At 46.9% G+C, this 24,340-nt stretch overlaps 1 protein-coding gene across 2 annotated transcripts in view; it reads right to left on the bottom strand.

The window, feature by feature from the left end:
* Positions 1-24,340, bottom strand: part of LOC125440531 (ephrin type-A receptor 5-like) — an 88,073-nt gene that overhangs the window by 40,160 nt on the left and 23,573 nt on the right. Inside the window, exons 2-3 of one of the 2 annotated variants that reach the window (XM_048510403.1) lie at positions 7,865-7,929; positions 6,330-6,491 (exon numbers count right to left, since the gene is read on the bottom strand). In XM_048510403.1, the coding sequence (XP_048366360.1) occupies positions 6,330-6,374 (45 nt within the window). In that variant the 5' untranslated portion in view covers positions 6,375-6,491; positions 7,865-7,929. The remainder of the gene's footprint in view (positions 1-6,329; positions 6,492-7,864; positions 7,930-24,340) is intronic. The other variant, XM_048510402.1, reaches the window with a different exon arrangement.

Here is a 24,340-nt window from a genome sequence, read left to right on the forward strand (position 1 = left end):
GGGTTCTGCGGGTCACCATCAGAGTTGCCGGTTCAACCTGCTCCTGCAAACCGAGGAAAGTAACGCTCCAGCTGAGGCGAGGTCGGGACAGTGCAACCAATGACAAAGGCTCTGGTTCTGGATCCAGCTCCGGCTCCGACTCCTCTGTATGAACCAGGGCAGGGGGAAGGATGGACAGGACGGAATCCCTGCTTATCAGGATCCGTGGAGGCGAGACTATGGCGAGACATCAGGTAACCTTGTACTTCACATCAACAGTTACACTGAGAGATGAGAACTCACATAATGTAACGAACTAGTAAAGTCCAGGCAAAAGTAACCATTTTCAGTTCTTTATTGTACTGGCAGTCATAGTCAAATACAGGCGATGCGAGTTCTGAGAGCCTCAGAACTTTGATAATAGTTTTAACACAGTAGCAAACCCCCTTCCCGCCAAATGAAATTCAACAGTACATAGTTTCACACAGTCAAGCCGAGATAACGTGAAAGCAAAACAGCCCCAGTCCAGGCAGAGAGCCAGGGCTGACAGGCAGGAAAAAGTAAAGGACAGAACACACATCAACATCATCCTGACAATTATAAAAGGAAATGTCTCAAAGCTGAGCACATTAGTCAAAGATTCAAGAGGGTCAAACCTCTCCAACACATTTGGAAGTTATTTAAAACTATGTTAATGTAAGGTTGCCTGTCAATAGACATTAACCAGACTCCAATATTGACAATGGTAGTCTTTATTGAAGGTCAATGCAAGGCGCCATACATCAAGGCATCCATAGCCAGATCTGAGAAATGTGACGAAGTCAAAGGGAGATATAACTTGAGCACCCCCGCCCCCCAGCCCCCCTATGCAGCTGGTGGAAAAGTTAGAATGTTTACATCTAGCTGGGTGATTTACATTATCTGGTTGCCCAGCTACAAATTAGAGTCAAATGGCTGCAAACTGAATGATGTCATTTCTGCCGCGATCGGGCTTTTGGGTACCAAGCTCCCGAGAGGATGCAGCAACAAACTGTCACTGAATTAGGCATTTAGTAGCTGAAACTGTGAAAGGGATTAGATGGTTCATAGGAGAACCTGTAAACCCACTTGGGTGAGAAGTAATTGATCAGGACTCTGACAGTTAACTGCAACTCAGATTTAAATACATTACATACAAGTCGAAGAAGATGACCCTTTTGTCAACAAGCAGATTATAGGGAACTCTAACGAAGCAAGATGGTTTCCTTGGAAATAATGAGAATAAAATGGAACGTGAATTCTGACAAAACAAATGCAAGCTGACAATAAAGCCATAAAAAAGAATGAGCTCATTTCATGAGTTAAGAGAAGGCTAAAAAGCCAGGAAACGGAGGGCAGACAAAACAGTTTTTACAATGGGAGGAAGGCAATATAAACAGTTGATACTAGTCCAGAAACAAATCTTTGAGGCATCCATTTGCAGATGACACCATATTATTCGGCATGGTGAAAACTCAAGTGGTTTGTCAAAAGCTCAAAATCCAAGAGATCCTCCAAACTAGATACACCAGGTAAAACATCCTAATGTATTGTCAAACGGCCAAAATCAACTGGCTGTTGTGGGTTTTCGGGGTTGTGTGGCTGGGTCTGGTCGTTTTTGCTACTAACGTTTTGCCCGAATCCATGGTTGGCATCTTCAGAGACATCATGTCACAGCAAGATGCGTTTCTCTCCATTTCTCCTAAATAAAACATTCTAACTCCACATCCCATATATGCATTGGCAGCCCTAACTGTGTCATGGTTAACAAGATGGTGAAAACATCAACACAAAGAGCAGTTGCACGCCCAGAAATCAAGGAGAGGAGAAATCAGGGAGAGGAAGGGAAAGGAGTTTGTAAGCTGCCTTGAGTCTCCTTACAGCAGCAGCAGGAAGAGGAGGAAGAGGAGGAAGAGGAGGAGGAGGAGGAGGAGGAGGAGGAGGAGGAGGAGGAGGAGGAGGAGGAGGAGTTTGGATTTATACCCCCTTTCTCTCAAAGGATGTCAAGTCCCACTTCAAACAATGACTCACTTTCAGACTTCAGGGAGTTTATTGGATACATGGGAAAAGAAAGTTCTGACGAATTCTGAAGAGTTCCCACAAGAACAAATGATAATACAGAGCAGTCAGGTACACCCCCACAAGGGAAGATACAGAAACCAAACTTCAACAGAACACAGACAGTTCTCAAGACTGAGAATAAATTTAGCACAAAGCAGCTGAAGCTCACACCAGAACTCCCCCTCCCAACAGGCAGTCATCCTGACAAAGGGGCTCACAATCTCCTGTCCCTTCCCCCTCCACACACGCACAACAAACACCCTGTGATGTGGGTGGGGCTGAGAGAGCTTTGAAGAACTGTGACTAGCCTGAGGCCACCCAGTTGGCGTGTGTTGGAGTGCACAAGCTAATATGGTTCCCCAGATAAGCCTCCACAGCTCAAGTGGCAGAGTGGGGAATCAAACCCAGTTCTCCAGATTAGTGTGCATCTGCTCTTAACCACAACACCACGCAATGACTGGAGGGTGCAGCATGATCAAGAACAGGGACCACTTAACACCAGTTCTTAACATGCTGCCAGGACCACAAGACAGAGGTGTGTTGAGTCCACTGCAAGTACAATGAGAGGAAAGATCCGGAACGGTGGTGAGCCATCCCTGGGAACCCACCAAGTGGTGAAATCAGTTCCTGGCTAAGTATTTTACAGTCGGTATGAGCAAAATCGTGTGCTGTTCACTTTAAATCAGCAGTATAATACAGTTTCAAATCAGGAAGCCATTCATTTCCCAGTTGAGAGCTAGCATGCCACCAGCCCAAGATCAGTACAGAAAAGGAAGAAATTCCAGTGATGATAATCTAAGGCTAGTGAGCGGCATTAGCTGGACCACAAACTGACAGGAAGAGTTGGGCTCTGGCCCACTTTTGCTCAAGCCTGGCAGAGGGATCAGGCTTTCCTCACAGTATCTCCAAGCAGCAGCAAACCGTGGAGAAGAGGAAGCAGCTCTTTCTCTGATCTCATTCCAATTATAGCTCTCCATTTTCCAATCACAACCAGAGCCAAGATGCTGATCTTGAAAAGGAAGGAGACAGATGATATTAAGCAGAGCAAAACAAAAGCAACGCTAGCTTGGAAAACTGATATTTGAGATTCAATATTTCTCATAATTTAAAACATACTACAGCCCAACTCCCAGGCAACCGGGACGATGTACATAATTCGTTTTAAAAGTCACACATGTGAGGAAATATTAAGGACTCCTGGATGCTCAGCAGTCAGTTCTGATGGTCCAATTGGCCTTTTATCAATTTCAATTATCCAAAAAACAAACAAACCAGAAAACAGAAAAAGGAGGCTGAGCGTCGAGCCATCTGCAAGCTAGTCTAAGATTCATGGGCTTTGGCAAAAAGTTTAAGACCAACAACATTACGTGGAAGAGAAATGCAGGCATCTCTTTACAGCTGTCTCCAGACATCAAAACATTCATCCCTTCCTCTACTCATCTTCTCCCTGGTGTTCACAGCCATCACTGTTTACCACACCCCAACCCTCATATACAGCTCTTGGAATGGATTCTTTCAGCATTGTTGTATGGGAGTATCAAAAAAATAAAAAGTTGCCATTTGCAGTAATCTCCCAAAGATGTCAATAAGGCACAGCCCCTTGACTCTGCTCAGCGGAGAGACTTTTCATTCCAATCATCACAGCGATTCTTAAAAATCCATTCGGAGGGAAAACCGGTACGGCAGACTCTAAAGCAGGGTCTCCTATGTAGAGCCCGTGGCCACCACAGCACCCGCCCCACCCCACCCCACCCCTCCACTCCAACACACACCAGCTGGGTGACCTTGGGCTAGTCACAGTTCTTTGGAGCTCTCTCAGTCCCACCTACCTCACAGGGTGTTTGTTGTGAGGGGGGAAAGGAAAGGAGTTTGTAAGGAGAGAAAGGGGGGGATATAAATCCAATCTTTTTCTTCTTCTTCAGTGCCTTTCTTGGCATACACTAAGTTTGTTTAGAAAGTGGGAAGGGCTAGGTGGGGCTTTTGCCCAGCAGGGCTTCTGATTGGCTATGCAGATTAAAAGGCATTTGCTGTTAAACACAGCTGCTGCCCAAAATGTTGAAGAGTTACTATAAAAGTTACGCATAACCTCGTTCCTTGACATTTGGTGTCCTGCAGCAGCCATTTTGTGACTGTGCTCATCAATTGCTCTGTGTCAGAATTTGAAAGGTACCCACAGGCTCAAAATGTTTGGGACTGATGGGAGGACCACCCATTCAAAGCTTGCTGGGTGACCTTGGGCTGCGCCGGTCCTTGGGCGGGAAACGAATGCACACAGGCGCAGGCTGCCATGCACGCCGGTGCACCTCCTGCTAGACTGCTTCAAGTTCTGCGCGCTACTGCTGAGAGGAGGGGCGCAACTAAAGCAAAAATCACGTGGCAAAATCACCCATTAGTAACCCCCTCTCGGCACACACAAATAATTAGTAACCTACTCTCGGGAACCTGTGAGAACCTGCTGGATCCCACCTCTGAAAGTGGGGTATAAAATCTCTTCTCTCCTTCTTTGGCTGTGCCTGGAACTGAACTGTCTGGAGGGGGTTCATTCTTTCACCCAGTGCAGCTCACATTCCAACCCAGCCCATTTTATCCTCAAAGCTGTTGAGAGGCCAGCTTGGACCACTGGACCGAGGGCCCTCCGGGAGCTTCAGGGTGCAGCTTAGTTCTCCCCAGTTTAAATCTGATTGTCACAGTCAAATCACACACTGGATATATTTCCACACAACCTTAGCTTGCTGAATGAAGAGCATCCATGCAAAGGTGTTGCTATGAATTCAGGGTGGGCAGGAAGGGGTGGCGTTCAACTTTCCTCACACAGCAAACTAGTGGCCCAAGCTGGGCTTTCTTCCACAGGGGTTCGGAGAGCCATTTGCATGGGGTGATTATGGAGCCCTGGGAGGAGTCAGCTGCTTTTACAACTTAATATTGAATATATTCAGGGTGGAGAAGGCCTTCAGAGCTCGTTGAAAGTCTCCCCACTACAAGTATTTGAAATAGTGACCCCAGTCTAAAGCAGAAGGAGAACTAACCCCTTCTGAGAAACAGAGAACAAACACTGGCCAAAGAAACAGAGAACAACTCTCTCTCTCTCTCTCTCTCTCTCTCTCTCTCTCTCTCTCTCATACACACAAACATATGTACGTCATGCTTGGGGTAAGCCACTGTAGCGCAGATCCCCTCTGAGGTGAGTGGGAAAGAGTGACAATTAATCCCCCTCCTTTCCGGCTGCCTGTTTTGAGCAACTCTTTTAAGTTTTGATGTAGATGACACAAAATGACCTCAGGGGCTGTGTCTTCAGATCTGGAGCTAAATGTAACAGGCCTGAACTGGGCCCAGTCTGGTTGTGTGTGAGAAAGGGGGAGAAGTGCCCCTCTCAAGAGATCTGTATCAAGGGCCATCAAGTCACTAGAAGCTTTCTTGATAGTCCCTACAGGAACAGCTGAGGGCCTTTAATGCCTATTGCTCCAGGATCTATTGTGTTTGAAGGCAGCTTTCATTATGACAGGGAGTGAACTCAAAAGCCCTTCAAATTCAGCTGCTACCCCCTACTAAGACGTTCTCATGATCCAATCAGAGGTTGATCAAAGCAGAGTAACACAGCTAACTGTTAACCAACCAGATGTAAACTTTGAGAATATTGAGTTAAGGCTTAAAAACAATTTAAGGAAAAGCTTTAGTCAAGTTAAAAATTAATATCAAGCTCAATATTAATTCATTACGAGATCCCTACGAATGTGACAGTTAACTGGAAGAAAGCAAAGCCTCCCTAGTATCAGGATCATGCCTGTCAGTATCTTGATGTCTTGCTGTGTGTGATTAGCAATTGTTTTCCTGTTTCCCTCTTCCCTTCCTAGCAATCTCCTGTTAGCAATCTCCTGGCGCCAGCCCATCTTCAAAGAGGTGTGAAAGGTTCCCAGGTCCTTTGTAGTTTTGTAGTAAAAACTGTAATGGACATTTGGTGTGGGGCGAAACGGGGGGGGGGGGGATTAAAAGATATAAGTCCTGGATTTGAGCTCTCTAGCTCAGATCCTGCTTTACATTGTTACTCTTTGCATCACCTGGAATAAACTGCTTTTGGACTTTCCTATGATCTCTGTTATTTCCACGTTCGAGAGTCTGACACCTAGTTTGAAGGGCATTAAACATAAAATAGGTTGTAAAAGTGAAAATTTATTCAGGATCAGAGAAGAACATTTAGTATCAGTAGGAACAGTACATGCCACTCGTCTTTCAAGGAGCTCAACAAAGCATATGTGCAATTAACCTGTTCTTACCCTGGATCTCTCTCCTCTTCTATCAGATTCAGCTTTGGATTTCATCTCTTCCCCAATGTTTTGCTTTTCAGAGGAGAAGTCAAATCTGTTTCAACTCCTCACATCTTCCACAACCTCCTTTCACACATCGGTGTCCTACTTTCTGGTCACCAAGATGGACACCTTGTAAGAATTAAAAGAAGTGGAGGAGTCCCAAAGTAAGTGATTCCAGGGATCCTCGAACTGTGATATTAAGAGACAAATGCACCAATGTGCACCTTTTACAAGGGTTTCCAAATGTACCAGAAATTAGCATCATTATGTTTAGTGCCATGGGTTCATGGATTCTCTAATGACATATGAAAAATTTAAGAGGACGGGGAAAACTTCTGATGTGGTTTTATTGTTAAATAGCACATAGAGAATAAACATAGAATCCTACCACCTTAAAATCTCATGTTTCTTCGATGCCTGTGCTTGGCAGATGTTATAGACCAGTGGTGGCGAACCTTTGGCACTCCAGATGTTATGGACTACAATTCCCGTCAGCCCCTGTCAGCATGGCCAATTGGTTATAGACCTTCCGCAGGTACCTTTATCCCCTGACTCCACTATCACAGAATAACAAAACTGTTCACTCTCAACCCCTACTTTCTGCTCTGGTGTTGACCATCTCTCCATCCACACCAAATGAACCTTTCAGCCAACACGCTTTTCTACAGGTCTGGCAGCTGATGGATGCTTGGCTATTATTGGTATTGTGTCCTTATAAACAGCTTTAAAAGAATCCTGGACAGATTTATGGAGGATCAATCCATCAGGGGCTATGACAACTAAAGTGAACCTACCTATTCAGGGGAAATCAACCTCTAAATCCCAGTGCCAGGAGGCGACATTATTTTATTTATTTTTCATATTTTTATCCCGCCCTATCCTGGAGGGCTCATGGGAAGGCCTCAGCCTCCATGCCCTGTTGTTGGCCCTCCAGAGGAACTGGTTGGTCACTATGTGAGACAGGATGCTTGTCTAGATGGACCCTCCCTGGTCTGATCCAGCAGGGCTCTTCTTATATTCTTATTTTTATAATTTGCTTCAGGCCCTCAAGGAAAATATGAAGTTTAAGTATTCTGAGTACATGAATAAACACATGCTAATAGGTGTCGGGTGATCCACTGATGGTTCATCCATAGGAGCTAATGACAAGGAGATGATTTCCTGAAGACTCCCCTTCAGCTGAGGGGACTGAGCAGAAAAGAAAAGTCTTCGTCTTCACTGAAGCAAATATTACACAAACCCCATCAGGGCCTCTAACTCGGAGGAGGCGTCACCAGCTGCCCCTGAAAAACCCACCACTCAGAAGTTGGGTGACCTTATTTGGAGCAAAAGGTACAGAGAAATGCAGTGCTAAAATCAATGCCCAAGTAAAGTCAAGGGTCCCAGTCCATCCAACCTTGTCACAGCTTGCCAAAACCTCACTTCCTTCGTATGGCTCTGAGAGCACTAATTCTGAATTTTACATACATATTAGCACATCAAGCACACAACAAGAAACTTACCCCATTCTTAGGATAGGCAATCCACCCAAGGTCTCCCATTACTGATCTCGAGTCCAGTAAATTCACTGAAAGACAGAAGAGAAACAAGGTCTTAATTTACACAGATAAAGTGCAGGGAGGGGGAGAGAGAATGAAGGTCACTGAACTCTGCTGCAACTAGTAGAGCGACTCCACTAGCCAATATCATTCTCTCCACTACCAAAGTGAAGAACAGGCTCTGGTGGGCAAATGCTGAGATGGTTTCATTCCAGGACCAATTCCCTCCTTGGACCACCTTTTCCCCAACAAAATAAATCCAGACCCCACAAGGGGAAGGGAAGGGAGGGGTGGGGCACATCTCAAGTCATGGGGGCTCCCTGCTTGGCATGCAGAAGGCCCCAGGCTCCATCCCCGTCATCTCCAGTTGAAGAGAACTAGGCAGCAGGTGATGTGACAGAGAACCTCGAAGCAGGGACGGAAGGAAAGGAAACTGCGCCCAGGGCACAACGCCCCCACCCTGTCCCCCACCCTCCCTGCCCAACCCCGCCCTTGCCCCTGGGAGGGGGCCTGGGGGCAATTTTTTCACCACAATGTGATGCCCGGGGTGCGGCACACGTCCCCTGCTTTGTTGCAGCTTCGCCACTGACAGTCTGATAGGCAAAGACTGGCATGGATGGACCAAGCATCTGATTCGGTATATGAGGTCTGATTCAGCTTTGTACGTGTGTGTGTGTTCCTTTTCCTTCACATTCTCCTTGTCTCAATCCTCCCCCCCCACACACACACACACACACAACCATATCTCTTCCCCAGAGGCCTCTTAAATCTCTCTTTTAAATCAGCAATTGCTAGATTCGCTCAGAGCTCAATAACGCTGCAGGGAAGGCAACACAGGATGGCCTGATCTCATTACAACTCAGAATCTAAGGAGGGAAGACTCTGCAGAGGATGGTCACGGCAAAACCTCCCATGCTTCTCACTTGCCTTGGAAGCCACCGGCTGTGGTCACTAGAAACAGGCTGCGACTTGACAGCTCTTTGCACACAGTCAACATTGCCACAATCTACTTGCTCCTTCCTTTTTGAAAAGAAAAACGAAAATTGGGAATTCAGAGGAACAAGTGGATTGTAGCAACACATTATAATGGTTCAGCAATTGCTGATTCAAAACCAGCAAAACCAAGAGCCCATCAGAGGAGTGGAGAAAAGAGCCAGAAATTCAGTGCCAGCAGCAGAATGTTAAGTCTCGGACCCTTAAGAAGAGAAGAAGAAGAAGAGTTGGGTTTATATCCTCCTTTTCTCTCTTGTAAGGAGACTCAAAGGGGCTGACAATCTCCTTTCCCCCACAGCAAACACCCTGTGAGGTGGGTGGGTGGGGCTGAGTGAGCTCCGAAGAACTGTGACTAGCCCAAGGTGGCATGTGTTGGAGTGCACAGGCTAATCTGAATTACCCAGATAAGCCTCCACAACTCAAGCAACAGAGTGGGGAATCAAACCCAGTTCCTCCAGATTAGAATGCACTTGCTCTTAACCACTATGCCACTGCTGCTTAAGCCAATAAAGGGACTCTGAAGTATTGATCAGTAGCATTTATTGAATAGGCATTGAAGTACCAAACTGGTAAAACCAGTTCTGATGAAGCTGGCATTCACAGTCTCCTTTATTCCCCATAGAGATCACCCCTTCCCGTTTTCCCAAGAGTTTGTGAAAAACAGTCTTTGGAGCTGAGGCGACCCAAGATCGGTAGAAGATAGCAAAGGCACTAGCTCAGGGGTAGGGAACCTGCGGCTCTCCAGATGTCCAGGAACTACAATTCCCATCAGCCCCTACCAGCATGGCCAATTGGCCATGCTGACAGAGGCTGATGGGAATTGTAGTTCCTGAACATCTGGAGAGCCGCAGGTTCCCTACCCCTGCACTAGCTCCTTCATCTCCGGGGAAATGGAGTGAATCCTCTGATGGAATTCTAGGGTAGCCCCTAGTTTGCCCATAATCTGGAGATGGGGATCTAGGGCAGTGATGGCGAACCTTTTTGAGACCGAGTGCCCAAACTGCAACCCAAAACCCACTTATTTATCGCAAAGTGCCAACACGGCCATTTAACCTGAATACTGAGATTTTAGTTTAGAAAAAACGGTTGGCTGCGAGGCGTGCGTTACTCAGGAGTAAGCTTGGTGGTAGTTGGTGGCTTTGCTTTGAAGCAACCGTGCATCTCTTCCAATGGGTGAATCACGACCCTAGGAGGGTTTACTCAGAAGCAAGCCCCATTGCCATCAACCGAGCTTACTCCCAGGTAAAGGATTGCGCTTTTGTTCTATGCATGAAAATCAGTGGGGTTTAACAGCGCTTAACAGGGTTACCTACACTGCTTCCCCAAAACTAGGTCTTAGGTTTAATGCTAATAATAAAGCCCAGCAGCCCAGGCCAGCCTAGATGTGTGTGGTGGGGGGGCACTCTGCGCATGCCCACAGAGAGAGCTCTGAGTGCCACGTCTGGCACCCGTGCCATAGGTTCGCCACCACTGATCTAGGGTAACCCCTAGCATGCCCATGGGCAGGAGGCTGAGGGTCCTGTGATGTGGACCTAGGGTAACCCCTAGTCTGTCCCTGGGAGGAAGGCTCTGGACCCTGCGATGGGGAGCTAGGGTAACCCCTAGACCCGTGCGCATATGCTTGAGTTGCCCATGCTGGATAAATGGGAACAGAGCTATTGCTCTTCCTTTCCCTATGAAACTGATGCAGCTTGTCCTCAATGGCCTTGTTTAAGAAGTTGGCAAAATCTACAGGAGAGAGGGATTGCCAGTTACACGGGGACTCAGCATTCACCATATTTCCCCCCTCCTCCATCTCGCACACGTCCCCCCCCTCACGGTTACGATCTTGCCTGATCTCCTCCTGGAGTGTCTGGATGAGGAGGCATTCTCTCTTCCTCTCCCTGCGCGATCAGGGCCTCTCCGCTGCCTCTCTGGCCCAGCACAGGCGGGGTGGAAGGTCTCCTCGACTGTCCTCCGTAGGACAAAGTCGGGGCGTGGAATGACTCCTGTGAGTCATGGAGGAAAAGGAAGGGAGGTGGTCACCACATCTGGTGGCCGCTCAGAGCACGGCTTCTTCCCCTGGTTCATCTGGCGCGTTGCTGTGAGGGCAGCGTTGGAGCACTTAGCAAGCGGCTGCTTGCCTCATCTCGGATGGATCTTAGAGGGGTCGGAGCTAGTACATGCGCCCGCTTGTTTGGAGGGTCCTGGCAGCGTCTCAGTAAAGGCGGGGGATGCAAGTCTTTTCCTAGAAGCCCTAGTGGCTTCAGCGGCTGAGCAGTGGAAGGTTCCCCGGGGGGGGGGGGGAGACACTGGGTGGAAATCTTGGAGAGGAGTTTTAGCAGAAAGCTTAAGGAAGGGGAAAGGTGGGACAAGCCTATATTCTCTTTCCCTAGCTCAACTACTCCTTTTACTTACAGTAAAACAGTACAGGAACGAGAGAAAGAAAGAAAAGGAGAACAACAGGAGGACGGATCAAGCATAGAGGCTCTGAGAAAAGAATTCAGGTACGGAGGACCAAGAATCCCATGCACTCCCTGTCGAAGCAGGAAAAATACTGACTAAAATGGACTCCAAGCCTTGACAGGAAGTGACGGAATTCTTTTTCCTGCCTCCCTGAGATGGGGTGGAAATCACCTACCAAGATGCCCTCCGCCTCCAAGAGAACTGCTGCCTGCTCACCTGCTCAGACTTAAATCCATAGAGCTTTGCCCTGCCAAGCGACACAGTCAATTAACACACAATCTTATATTAAACAGCAATAAACTGCTCCCAAGCTTGAAACATTTTCTTGCCTTGCTTAAAGCTGGTAGCAAAAATAGAGGCCACACCTGGAAAAAAAAAATCTAAGTACTCTTAACAAGTCAAGGGCAATTGCAGTACCTTCCAGTTTGGCTCACAGTTAAGAGTTGGTGAAGCCTTTGAAAAACAGGTTCATGCTATGCTAAGCAGGAACAAAACTCAACGATCAAGACAGCGAGACTGTCTATGAGGGGGCCACCTCCTTCCTTTGACACACACAGACCTCATTCACTTTTACCACATCTGACAGACTGTCAGGTATTCCCCCAGTTCTATTTTGTAACAGCTACACCAGCCCTGCCTTTTACATTCCTGATAATGCTACAGCCACAAACTGTAACCACATAAGCCAAACAATTAAATCTGACCATTACCACTCACCACCGATGGGCCAAACTAGGCCCATCTCCCATCCCTGGTAATCAAAGCATGCAGTCAGAAATCCAGACCCCTCCTCTTGAGGGAAGAACCCAATGAGTGGAAACTTCCCAGCAAGTTACTAAAGTAGACAACTCTGATAAATGAGTAACTCAGCATACTCTCCACTGGGATCCCATCAGTTTACATAAGCCCAGTTCTGGTTACAGTAAAAAAACCAGCCAGTTCTAATTTGGCCCTCTGTCTCCCAAGTCTGATGCCTTCTGGCCTCCGGCACAAAAATCCCTCCATACTTTACTGTTACCACAAGAACTGCACCAATATTTCCAAAACACCAACCCCAGGGCCTCGACCCACATTCCCATCCTCACTGGTCCATAAATGCACTGAAGAATTCTGACTCTTTGTACAAGGGAGAATGAGAGTTCCTCATCAACAACAATCCAGAGGAAACTGCTCTGCCACAATTGCAATAATTGAATTGTTCAAATTGTAATGGGTGCACAATGAGTATTGATTTACTTTGGCTCGCTTAATTAAAACCTGTCCTGGAGAAGCAACTAATGAATATAATTAGATGGAATGTTTGATAGAACCAAAATACTTTGCATATATTAATTAAAGCATCAAACATTGTTTTAAAAATGAGGTTCAGGTTTTTTTGACAAAGCTACATGGCATGTATTTATAGAAATTCAGTGAATGGAAAATGGGGAAAATGGCATTCTAATGATACCAAGAGTTTATTCAACAGGATCAGTCTACCTGTTAGCAATGCTGGATTACAAAACTAACCCCACACCCAGTGACAGCAGGAAAACTCCAGCTTGGTCTTTACACCAAAGGTAGTTCAATGGTAAGGAATCCTATGTGTGAAGCTTGAGTCAAGGAGTTCTCTCCAAAATCCAAACCAGAACACAATCTAAACTGTATGGCTGTCAAGTCTAGTTGTTGGGAAAAGCATCCCTCTTTGCTAGTGCAGTACCAAACTGCTGTACGTTTGTGTGTTTCACCCTTAAGACTGGGTTGTAACCCTGGCCTTCATCCCCTGCCTTATGAAATATTGGATTTTCATATTATTCCTTACACTGTGTGCTACAAAATGCCAGTTTCTATGTTTGTATGTGTAGGTAGCAGAATGTCCATCTAAAAACAAGCCAAAGGCAAAAGATCTGCTTGCAAAACTAAATTAATGCATGAGTTACTCCAGGCAATAGAAACTGGAAGCCTCATTGACCATGGGCATATCTTGATTACCACACCCTGCTAAGCTGTTGTGATACAATGGATCCCAGAGAACTCCCTGGTACTAGATGTTATATCTGATGTGCTTTTGAGAAACCATTTCCTCAAACAATTGCGTTTTCCATGCATTTTCTCAACCTCTAGATACGATCTCTCTAACAAGATCCCTTCCTGATTCACTCAAGCCTCAGCCAAATTTGAATACTTTAGGCAGAGACTTTAGGAAGTACCTCTGCATAAACCATTCAAGGTATCACTGATATAATCTAGGACCAATTGACCCCATTGTCCCGGGAAGTAGAGACAATAGATAGAGCTGCTAATTAACTCAACCCTGCAAGTCCAGGGTTGCAAAGAAACAAAACCCAAGCAGTTGCAAAGAAACAAAACCTACGTTTGAATTTCCCGCCTTACCTGCGGGTATAAAAATACTGCACATCAGAGCCTCAGTGCTCAATACTAGCCTGAACCTCTCTTGGTCACGTTGGTGTGGGACACAATATCGTCCTTCGCATTGGGTTTCTGTGCTGGCATAGAAATCCTTGCCTTAGATCTTCTTCAGCTGAATTTAGGTAACGTATGGTCCCCGCTTCCCCTCCTATTCTATCATCCAAAACCTATCTTTTCCTCCCTGTTTATATACTTAGGAACTGTGTGTATGTGCCTTAACATCTCACTGTATGATTGCTTGCAAACAAAATTTATATAAAAATATTTAAACTACACTTTGGTCTCTTTTGCATTCTCTGTAGAACATTCCTAAAGACAATTCTGGTATAGCTGTCTAAAAGAATCCACCTAGCCTGCCTCTCGCACTGCCAAGCTGAGTTATTTCCCCATTGCTACTATAAAAAAATATTCATACTGTTAAGCTAGGTAACAGGTGGTACCTGTAGATCTTCCAGTTAGCAATGCTGGAATACAAAATTAACCCCACACCCAGAGGCAAAAAAATGCCAGCGTGGTCTTTACACTATTAGTATTAGATGACCAAGATCAGCTCCCCTGGAGAAGAGTCATGATGTGGAGGCAGACAATGGCAAACCACCTCCAAACATCTCATGTCAGGATGGCAGCTATGGAGGTTGGGCTGCCTGGGAAACTGTGGCTTTCAGCTATGCAATGCTTTTGCTACTCTGTCTTTTTCCACAGCTGGCTTACCAAGTAACCTTGGCTGTCTGGAGATGTTGCGGGGACCTGTTCTGTTGGGCCGATTTCTTTTCCTGTTTCAAGTTCACGGTGCATTTTTTCCCGGGCAAATCTAACCACTTGGTGGATGCTCTTTCCCACCTCTCGGATGAATTCGGTGGGGAGGCGGGGTTACAGGACTCTCATACAGTTCTTACGCCTGCCCAACTGGGATTGGTGGTCACTCATTCTCAAACCCGCCCCTCGAAGCCAGCCCAGATCCACACTGACAGCTTCTTTTTGCATTTTTGGAAGTGGGAAAACAGCCTGTCCCAGTCGAGGAGGGTGTTGACTCTGTCACTACGAGATGGGTTGTGGAGGCAGGGCGACTGCCTCTACATGCCACCCTCAAGTTATCCAGCAGGGGCACAATTGCAAATCGGCAGGGCACTTCGGCTTTGTAAAAACATTGCATCTAGATAGAAGACAATTTTGGTGGAGGTCCATGAGCAAACACATTGAATCATATGTGAAGGGGTGCTCTGTCTGTGTTATGGCGAAAGGAATTCCAGGCAAACCACAGGGATTACTGCAACCTATACCAGCTCCTGATGGACCCTGGAAAGTAATCTCGATGGATTTTATTACGGATCTGCCTGAGAGCCAAGGCAAGACAGTAATATGGATGGTGGTAGATTTGTTTTCTTAACAGGCACATTTTATTCCTTGCTCCTCAATCCCTTCGCCCCCACAATTGGCTAAGCTGTTTATTCAGCATATCTACCATTTACATTCAGCTCCAGATAAAATCATATCAGATCGGGGGGGCCAATTCGTTTCCAAGTTCTGGAGGGCCTTTCTGAAGTTGCTGGGCTTGGCCCAGGGTCTTTTGTCAGCTTACCACACCCAATCTGACGGCCAGTCCAAATGCTCCAATCAGACATTGGAGCAATATCTAAGGTGTTATAGTAACTACCACCAGGACAACTGGTTGGAGCTCTTACCTTATGCTGAACATGCTTACAATAATGGTATTGACAGTAGTATATAAAAAACTCCAATCGAAGTAGTTACTAGATGTTCTGCTAAACCCCTCCCCTTTCTTGGCCAGCAAACTGTGGAGCCCCCTGAGTTGCAAAGCTGGATTCAACAGATCATGGATGGATGGGACCCGATTTTGAAAGCCTTGCAGAAGGTTAAAGATTACCAGAAGAAGCAGGCTGATAAGCACCTCAAACGTTTCACTCTAACTGTGGGGGATTCAGTATACTTGTCCACCAAAAATCTGAGAGACATTCATAAATACACCAAGCTTGGTCACAAGTACATTGGCCCAATCAAGGTGGTGCGAGTAATCAATGATGTGACTGTGCAACTTGATCTGCCTAAAACATTGAGTAAAATTCACCCTGTGTTTCATTGCAGCCTCCTCAAAAAGGCCCCACCTCCAGATGTGTGGCATCCTACATCTGCTCCTCCTCCTCTGATGGTTGATGGCGAACAGCATTATGAAGTTCAGGAGATTCTGGACTCTCGCTTACACCGCAAACGCTTGCAGTACCTAATTTCTTGGAAAGGATTTAAACCTGGACATGAGGAGGGGGTGTATGCCGAAAATGTGAAAGTCCCCAAATTGGTGGCATCATTCCACCGATCGTGTCCAAGCAAACCGGGGGGAGGGTCTTAAGGGAGGCGGGATGTCAGGACGGCAGCTAGGGGGGTTGGGCTGGCTGTGGAACTGTGGCTTTCAGCTATAAAATGCTTTTGCTATTCTGTCTTTTTCCATATTTGGCTTATCAAGTAACCTTGACGGTCTGAAGATGTTGTAGGGAAATGTTCTGCTGAGGGTTTCAGATGTGGGGGGGGGGAATGAAAAGTACAATCTATAACAGCACTGGTCTGAGAGCTTGAGCCTCAAAACAGGCTTCCGTTTCTTTCCTGTCACTTGCAATAAAGCTGTGAACTTCTCAAGCTCCATTGTAGCCAATGGGGAATTTCTGAGTGTGTAGGCAGGCTGCACATTTTTGAAGATAGAGGCACCAGACTTTCAGGGTGGCTCTAGGAGGGCTTCCTGGTAATAGCATCCAGGTTTGGAGACCTTTGCTTCTGGGGGTTCAATTTTATGGGCCCCCAAAAGGCTTATTTTGTTTCCCCGCTCCTGCACATGAAAGCCTGTGGGCTGAGTTCTCTCAGAACTCTCTCAACTCCCCCCCCCCACCCAGAAGCAAAGCTCACCAAGATTGGATGCTACGGTAATACTCAAGGCCTCTTGGAGCCACCTTGAAAGTCTGGCGCCTCTATCTTCAAAAATGTGCAGCCTGCCTCAGAAATTCCCCATTAGCTACAATGGAGCAAAGTCACTGCAAAACAAAGAATCTTGGGCAAATTTCTTGGGGTGCCTGGAAGGGGTGTATTTTTAAAGCTAGTGACACCAAAATTTCAGGGTATCATCTGTTAACTATTCTTATGATGCCACCCAAGTTTGGTGAAGTTATGTTCAGGGGGACCAAAGTTATGGTCCCTCAAATGGGTAGCCCCCATCTCAGGTTAGCTCCCATTGAAAACAATGGGGATGGGGCACCCCCTTTGGGGAGTCCCACAACTGCTGAGAACCAAACATCACCTGGTTGGGTGGTATCATCAGGACAGTCTCTGGATGGTACCCTGAGAATTTTTAGTCTCCTAGCTGCTAACAAAATGCTAACCCTAATCCCCGTTCTGAGCGAGGCAGGAGCATTGAATAAACACTTTAAAAATTAAAAACACACAAACGACCCTGAAATGTTGGTGCCCCCCCCACGTGACCAAATGGGGGGGCACCCAGGGACATAGGGTACCCCCTATCCCTAGTCAGGAATGCCACTGATTATACGCCACTGAAGTCCTTCCCCTCCTCAGTCTTTAAGGTGCCACTGGACATTTGTCTAAGCATCAAAGTCAGTCCAAAGCAGTTTTTTTTTAAAAAAATGAATGTATTATGTCGGCATTAGGTTAGCCAGCTCTCGTTCGGCTTTATCATAAAAACTGTTGATTCCATGCAGCCACAGTATCACGGGTGGGGGAGGGGGGTCCTTCTGACCTAATATATATGCTGATGAGCCACCCATGATTAGTTGCTCATCCTTGACCCAGAACAGAGTCATCAGAATCTCAAACAGTAATCCCCACAAATATTCTATAGGTCCTAATTACCACTAACACAAGGTCAATAGAAACGTACAGGATCTATATTATTAATTAGCTTCATGCCCACTGGGTAGCACAAAGAGAAAGGTCAAGCCAGATCTTTTGTTTGGAGGAGGCACCATAAGCAAGCTGGGGTCCAGCCCATACATCTACATGAAGCTCAGTATTTACAGACCATTTCTTGACATAAATTCAAATCAATGCATGAGATCCATTTCATCCCAAGAAATGCAGGCACATTACTACCATTAGAACACAAGAATCACTACTTAAAATAATGCAGTAATTAACTCTCAGTGCTAAGCAAAATTAGCAAAATTGCACCAGTCTCCTGAGACTGGCAAAAGGATGCTGCCTCAGAGAAGCCAGAGCCTGGGAAAGCAGATTTAACAGTCACTCTTTGGCCCCTTCCGCACACGCAATATAATGCATTTTCAAACCACTTTCACAACTGAAAGTGGATTTTGCTATTCCGCACAGCTTCAAAGAGCACTGAAAGCAGTTTGAAAGTGCATTATTCTGCATGCGCGGAATGAGCCAAGGTAAAACTAAAGCAACAGGTAAAACTAAAGCAATTAACCCATGGGGTGACATCATATCACAACTTCTACTAGGCAAACTATGTTTACAGGGTGATTTGCCCACTGCCTTCCCCATTCGTCAATGCTTTACCCCCTCCCCCATAACTTGCTAGTGCTCCCTAGTTTTCCTGCAGAATCTCATATATATATTTATTGTTTAAATTCATCTTACCTTTTTATTTGTATCTTATCTACCTTATGCTGGTCTATGATCATAATAATGACTGATTGATCACCTTTTACTCACAGCAAGCAGAATGCTCGCTCAAAAAGAGATATAAAATCTTCAGGAACACTGAAGTGGGCAAGGGGGGAACGATTCTCATTTTTCCAGGGGAATAAAATGAACTTTGGAAAAACTGGAAGGAAGACCACCCCACACCAAGGCCAGGAAGCAGCCAAGAGGGGGCAAGTGTTGGTTTGCTCCAGGAGTCCCAGAGGTGTGAGTCACATCACAGCCCAAGCAAGAGATGCCACCCAAAGCCCACAGCAGGATTCCCAGCTCTGCCAACCATTCCAGCCCCTTCACGTTACAAGAGAAACTGTTCTCATACATCCCAATTCCAGTCCCAGTGCATTTGTTTCCCTGCTGTCCTCCCTGTTGTGTTAAGTGATTCAGCAAAGCTGTAAATCCCAGCAATCCTGAAGGCCAGACAGACCCAATCCAGGAAATCAAAATGCAATGCAGCCAACCCTCACAAGAAATCAAAAGCTGTGAGACGAAGCCAACACTGTATTAATTATTGGCATGAGGGGAAAAGCGCACCCGCAAAGCGGGGAAATAGTGGGATGAATCCATTTAATGGGATCTGGCTAAGAAAAGCAGGTCATAAATAGTGTTTATATTCAAGAACCCATTAGAGGGCAAAACTATTACAACAGAATGAGCTCACAAAATTGAATAAGCCACAAATTTATCTCATATGAGAATGACTAAACTAGATATCCTCTCCTTCACAAACACCCAATATTCTAACAAAATGAATGTCAGTTTGGAGGAAAGGTGAGACCAAGAGGCAGTTATGGGTGTATTTATTAAGGTCTACTTCATGTATTGCTCTTCTTTAGCTTTGTTATTATTTTATCAAATCAAAGCTGCCAGATTTTCAGCCTGTGTTGGCCTTCACACGATCTGGGTTCTTCCCAAGATGTCACAGCATATTGCCGTAGTATATGTGCAGATCCAAGCAATGTGGCCTTTTGTAATTGACAACTGGAGATTTTATCAATATGTAGACGGTTTATGTGCTGCCCAAGGTTTTTTGGTATGGCACCCAGTGTGTTGATAATCACGACACAACAGACCCCCAGCATGGGAGAACTGCACAGGGCTTTGCCATCTGCCCGCCTGCCGAAGTATGTTGACAGCGACCTACAAAATCGAGGTGGTTGTTTCTAACTGCGGGGAAGGGAGAAAGGAAGGGACACCACTGTGCTCCGTGACAATTGCAGTCTCAGGGGACAAACTTTTTGGTGAGTTCAGGTACTTAAACACACCTGGCTTGCATCTCCCCTACGTCAAGCATACCATTAAGCTACCGCAGGGGTCCCCAGCATGGTGCCCTCCAACCCCTTTCCTAGCTCCCATCAAGTGTTTTTAGAAAGCGGGGACAGAAAATATTCTGATTGGCAATGCAGATTTTGAAAAGAACGTTGTGGCAGCAACTCCACCGCAGCAGGAAGATCTTCACTGTGTGACTGAAAGTCAGTCAGAGGCCGTTTCCATACGACGGCCATTTGATTGGTGTTGAAGGTCGTGCGATATACGACGCCAGCAACCTAACCCTGGGAGCCGTTCGCGCGAGCGGGTCCCTAGAAAGCTAGCTTGGGAAGACGGCGGCGCAGAGCGCCATCGCCCGGTCGACCTGCCATTTCCGTGGACGTCTGGCACGTCGCCAAGGCCTGGGGACACGCCCCCCCTGCCCTGCACGACTGCTCCGGTGTCGCAGGGCAGGGGGACGTGTCCCCAGGCCTTGGCGATGCGCTGGACGGCCACGGAACCCTGCTAACAGACTAACCCCCTCTGTAGTGCCCTCCGCCCTGAGGTGACTCGCAGTAGGGTCACTCCTATTTGTCAAAGATACCGTTTTGGCCGACCACCCGATCTCTGGGTCATGAGAAGCGAGCCAGGTCATCCCTAGCACTACTGCGAATCTCCCTAACATGGCCACTACGAACTATTTTATTTCTGTATGCCCTTTATAAGTCATTAGCACCCCCTCGGTTTTATGCATGGCTGCCATTCTCCCCATGGGGGACCCGTCCATTTGTTCGAACGAGAGTGGCTGTTTTAGTTTCTTAATCCTACTCCCCAACACCTCCACCAACGTGGGATGAATAAGACAGAGTGAACATCCGGAGTCGATAAGAGCTTCAGCCCTCATAGATGTAAGGAATTCCATAGAAGCAGAAATAAAAGGCTTTTTGGATGTAAAAGTCCGTTTATTAAGACATCTTAGAAAGCTCACGTACACGTAGTGGCAGGAATGACACTTCCCGCCAGAAGCACAGGTTATAACACCATTCACCCCATCCCCCCTCCTGCTTCCCATGGGAACGGAGTCTTCATCTGGCACTCAAAGAGATAAAGTCTCCGCCGAGTGAAGCTTCAGGCCACATCGCTTCGGGCTGTGGAATGCACTACAAGGTTACTTCACCATCAACACTATTAGAATACTTTACACTCTGCTTGCTCCCTTAAAGAAGACCCCTCCCCAGGTTTTGTCACCGGAAAGGCGCTGATGGAAAGCAGAAATAAGGGTGAAGAAAGGCCAATATTTTCGGAATAAACCCATTGGATTATACCCAGAGGAATATCCCACCCAAAGATGACTAAATATTGCAAGCCGTTTGCGATTAAAGCCGGAGAGTTCGTGACCAAGCGTCAATTTCGTGAGTGCTTGTGACCATCAATAATAGTCGGTGGGGAGCCTCTCCGGCCGGGTCGTGCCAGAAGCAGGCATCGTGCGAAGCTGGAGCCTCCTTGAGCAAGCTGGAATGGAAGACAGGATAGATATGTTACTAAGAGAGAGTTAGGGCAAATCTAAAGCGGGCAGTGACATCATTAATCACTTTAGTAATCTGAAAAGGTCCCACTTAATCTTTTGCCAAGTTTGGAAAATTTATATCGCGATCTCTAAGATTTTTTTGTAGACAAAATACACCCAAGAGCCCACACGCATGAGGGAAACTGAAAGTGGCGGCTTTTATCCGCTTGCAGCTTTTGGGAGTCCTTAGCTTGTTGTAAAGGCGGTCTGGACCTGTTTTCCATCCCTCGGCTAGGGATGAAAATCCATTGTTGAAACTCTGGAGGGTCCAAAGCAGCCGCTGGAAGTTGTAACAGCGGCGGGAAGGAAGCGACCAGACACACAATGAATTTCAAAGGGTTTTCTAACGTACTGCTATGAACCGCATTGTTACTAGGCGATTACTCATAAGCGAACGGAATAAGCTTCGCACCAATTAGTCTTGGTGGTTATTGGATTGTTGTAACAACGTAAATACTGCTTCCTAGAAGGTTCTGTTACGCTCTCTCCGTCTACGCCTGCCACTTTGAGCGTGGTAGAGCTGGCGGCTGACGGCCGGGATGGCCCCCAACAACCCCAAAAGCGCCTTCCAGAACTTTGAAATGAATTGGGGTCAGCGTCGGAGACCCACCTGCTTAACAGGGCGAGAATGGAGGCGAGTAAACATGTTGAATGAACAGTCGTGCCAACTTAGGAAGCCCGGAGGGGATGGAAGCTTACGTTTATGGAATAAAATGGGCTTGTTTCTAGGCCAAGTCCACCCACCACCCACAAAACCGCTGCTGCCATGACTTTTCGGGCAAATCCGTAATAAAATCCATGGAGATGACTTCCCAAGGGCGGGAGGCCACCGGGAGAGGCTTTCAACAGTCCCATGGGGCTTTCCCCCCCGAATGGTTTTGGCTTCTGCACAAACCGAGCAGCCCTTAATGCTTATGCCTCAATGTCGCCTTGTATGCGATTCGCGCCACCAGGAACTGTCGGGCGGCCAAAATGCAGAGTTTTCAGAAAGCCAAAAATGTCCAGCCCGGCGGGCATCGGTGGCAAGCTTCAAGAACACTGCTTGCGTGAGGGGAGGCAGCGCATCAACATTCCCCCCTTCTCCGCCAAACTCCATTTCTCCCAGAAAGCGCAATTGGGAGTCACCTTCTTCCGCTGGAGGGCTCTCGAGCAGCCCCGCTCTCCCGAAGTTCCGCAGGAAAGGAGAGAATGAATTGGGAATGGGGGGTGGAGGAGGAAGTGGACGCGTTTGAGATCGGGTGACAGCCAGCCCCAACTGGGAGGGGAGAAGAACAGTGCGTGGAATGTCTGCGCGGCAGCTCCACCCCCTCCTCGGTAGGCGCAGCGTCAGCCAGTTTATTGGTCTTTCCGGGAAAAATGGACTGTAAAAAATGAGAAACGAAAAGAATGATGCGGCCCAACGAAGCGTTGTTATCGCGGACATCTTGAGGGGGGGTGGAAAGAGCTGCCAGGGTCTTGTGATACGAACAACCCTGACCGCGGTGTTTAGCCCCCTCCAGCCAGTTAGCATGCTTCTGCAAGTGGAGAAGTGCTACTTTAATGGGTCGCTAGTCTCTTTATCCCCCTACAGTCCAGTTGAGTTCTAGCAATCAGAGAATTTTCTTAGACAAATAAGCACCACGGAACCAGCCTACCATCTTTATTTTTCTGCAACTGAATGCCATGGCGCCAGAAGTGCTTTGTCCGAGGCATCGGCGTACGAACCACAAGCGGGGAGATCTGGGTCAGGAGTGCTTTAGGATAGGTTAGAATTGAGTAAACGCAGACTTTAAGAGTTGAAAGGCTGTTTTGACACTCTCTCCGGACCAGGAAAGGGGCCCTGGCTTACATGCGTGACAGTGGATCTTTACCCTTAGTCGCGTAGAAGGTCTGTGAGAGAGGGAGAGTCAGTTCAGCGGGTAATTGGGGTATAAAGCCACGATAGAAATTAGCAAACCAAGAGAAAGATTGGAGCTCTTATGTTGGTGGGGGAACAGAGCCATTGGAGGACTTCAAGGCCAATCTTAGCAGGATCCATCTTCAAGCCCCTCGGCTAGATCCGGTAACCCAAATAGTCAATGGAGGGGTCTGGTGAAAAGCAGCATTTGGAAGTTTAGCAAAGAGAGAATTGTCGAAAGCAAAGCGCTTCAATATTACCTCTCTAACCAATAAGCTCATGCTCTTCTATGGTTTGTGAGTAAATCAAAACGTCATCTAAGCATACCCGCGACTTAATTTTGTACAATAAATCATGGAGAACTTCGTTGATTAAAGGGCCATAAAGCCCGGGGCCCCCCACTTACCAACCCGAATGGTACTATCAATTATTCAAACTGTCCAAACTTTGTGTTAAACGATCAAGGCGTTCATAGCCTTCAGCAATTTGACCCTGTGGTAGTAGTTTCTTATCCAAATTTAAGTAAAAATGCCTTTGCCGAAAGTGCATCTAAAAAGGTCCTGATCAAGTAAAGGATATTTATTGGACAGGAGAGACCTATTGAGGCCTCGATAATCTGTGCAAAGCCGTAAAGACCCATCTTCTTTTTTTTTTACAACAAAACGAGCAGCGCGGTGTGGGGGTGTTTGGTAGCTCACGATGAACCCGCTGAAATGAAAGTTCTATCCGTGAAGGCACGAGTTCCTTCTCCTCATTGGGACTCATGCGATTCTACCTTGGGCAGTTGCTTCCTGGTTGTATGTCTACTGCAGTCAGTGTCTCTGTGGGTGGCAACTGGACGTATTCCAAGCTCCTGGAAAACTCTACAACCATGATACGCAGGTGGGATGCCAATAGAATCGGCAATCGCTGAAGAAGCCAGGGAGGGGGTGCCGGTGGGAGAAGCTGGGTTTCTCCCAATTCATGTGTGTTCACCCAGGGAGTGGTCAGTGAATTCTAAGATCCGTTTCTTTCCAAATGAACTTTGGTTCATGTAACAATAACCATGGCATGCCCAAAACTATGGAGGTTTAGCCACCGGCGCCTAAACTAATTTTCTCCCAATGCACGGGCAGTAATAACGGAGGAGAACTGTTGTTTTGAACTGGGCCGGTCCTCGCTCCTCGAGGGGCTGCCGCCCATTTGGGTGAATGGCATGGGCTTAGCCAGGGGAATTTAACCAGAC

The sequence above is a fragment of the Sphaerodactylus townsendi genome, linkage group LG11 (genome assembly GCF_021028975.2).
Source record: "Sphaerodactylus townsendi isolate TG3544 linkage group LG11, MPM_Stown_v2.3, whole genome shotgun sequence".
NCBI lineage: Eukaryota > Metazoa > Chordata > Lepidosauria > Squamata > Sphaerodactylidae > Sphaerodactylus > Sphaerodactylus townsendi.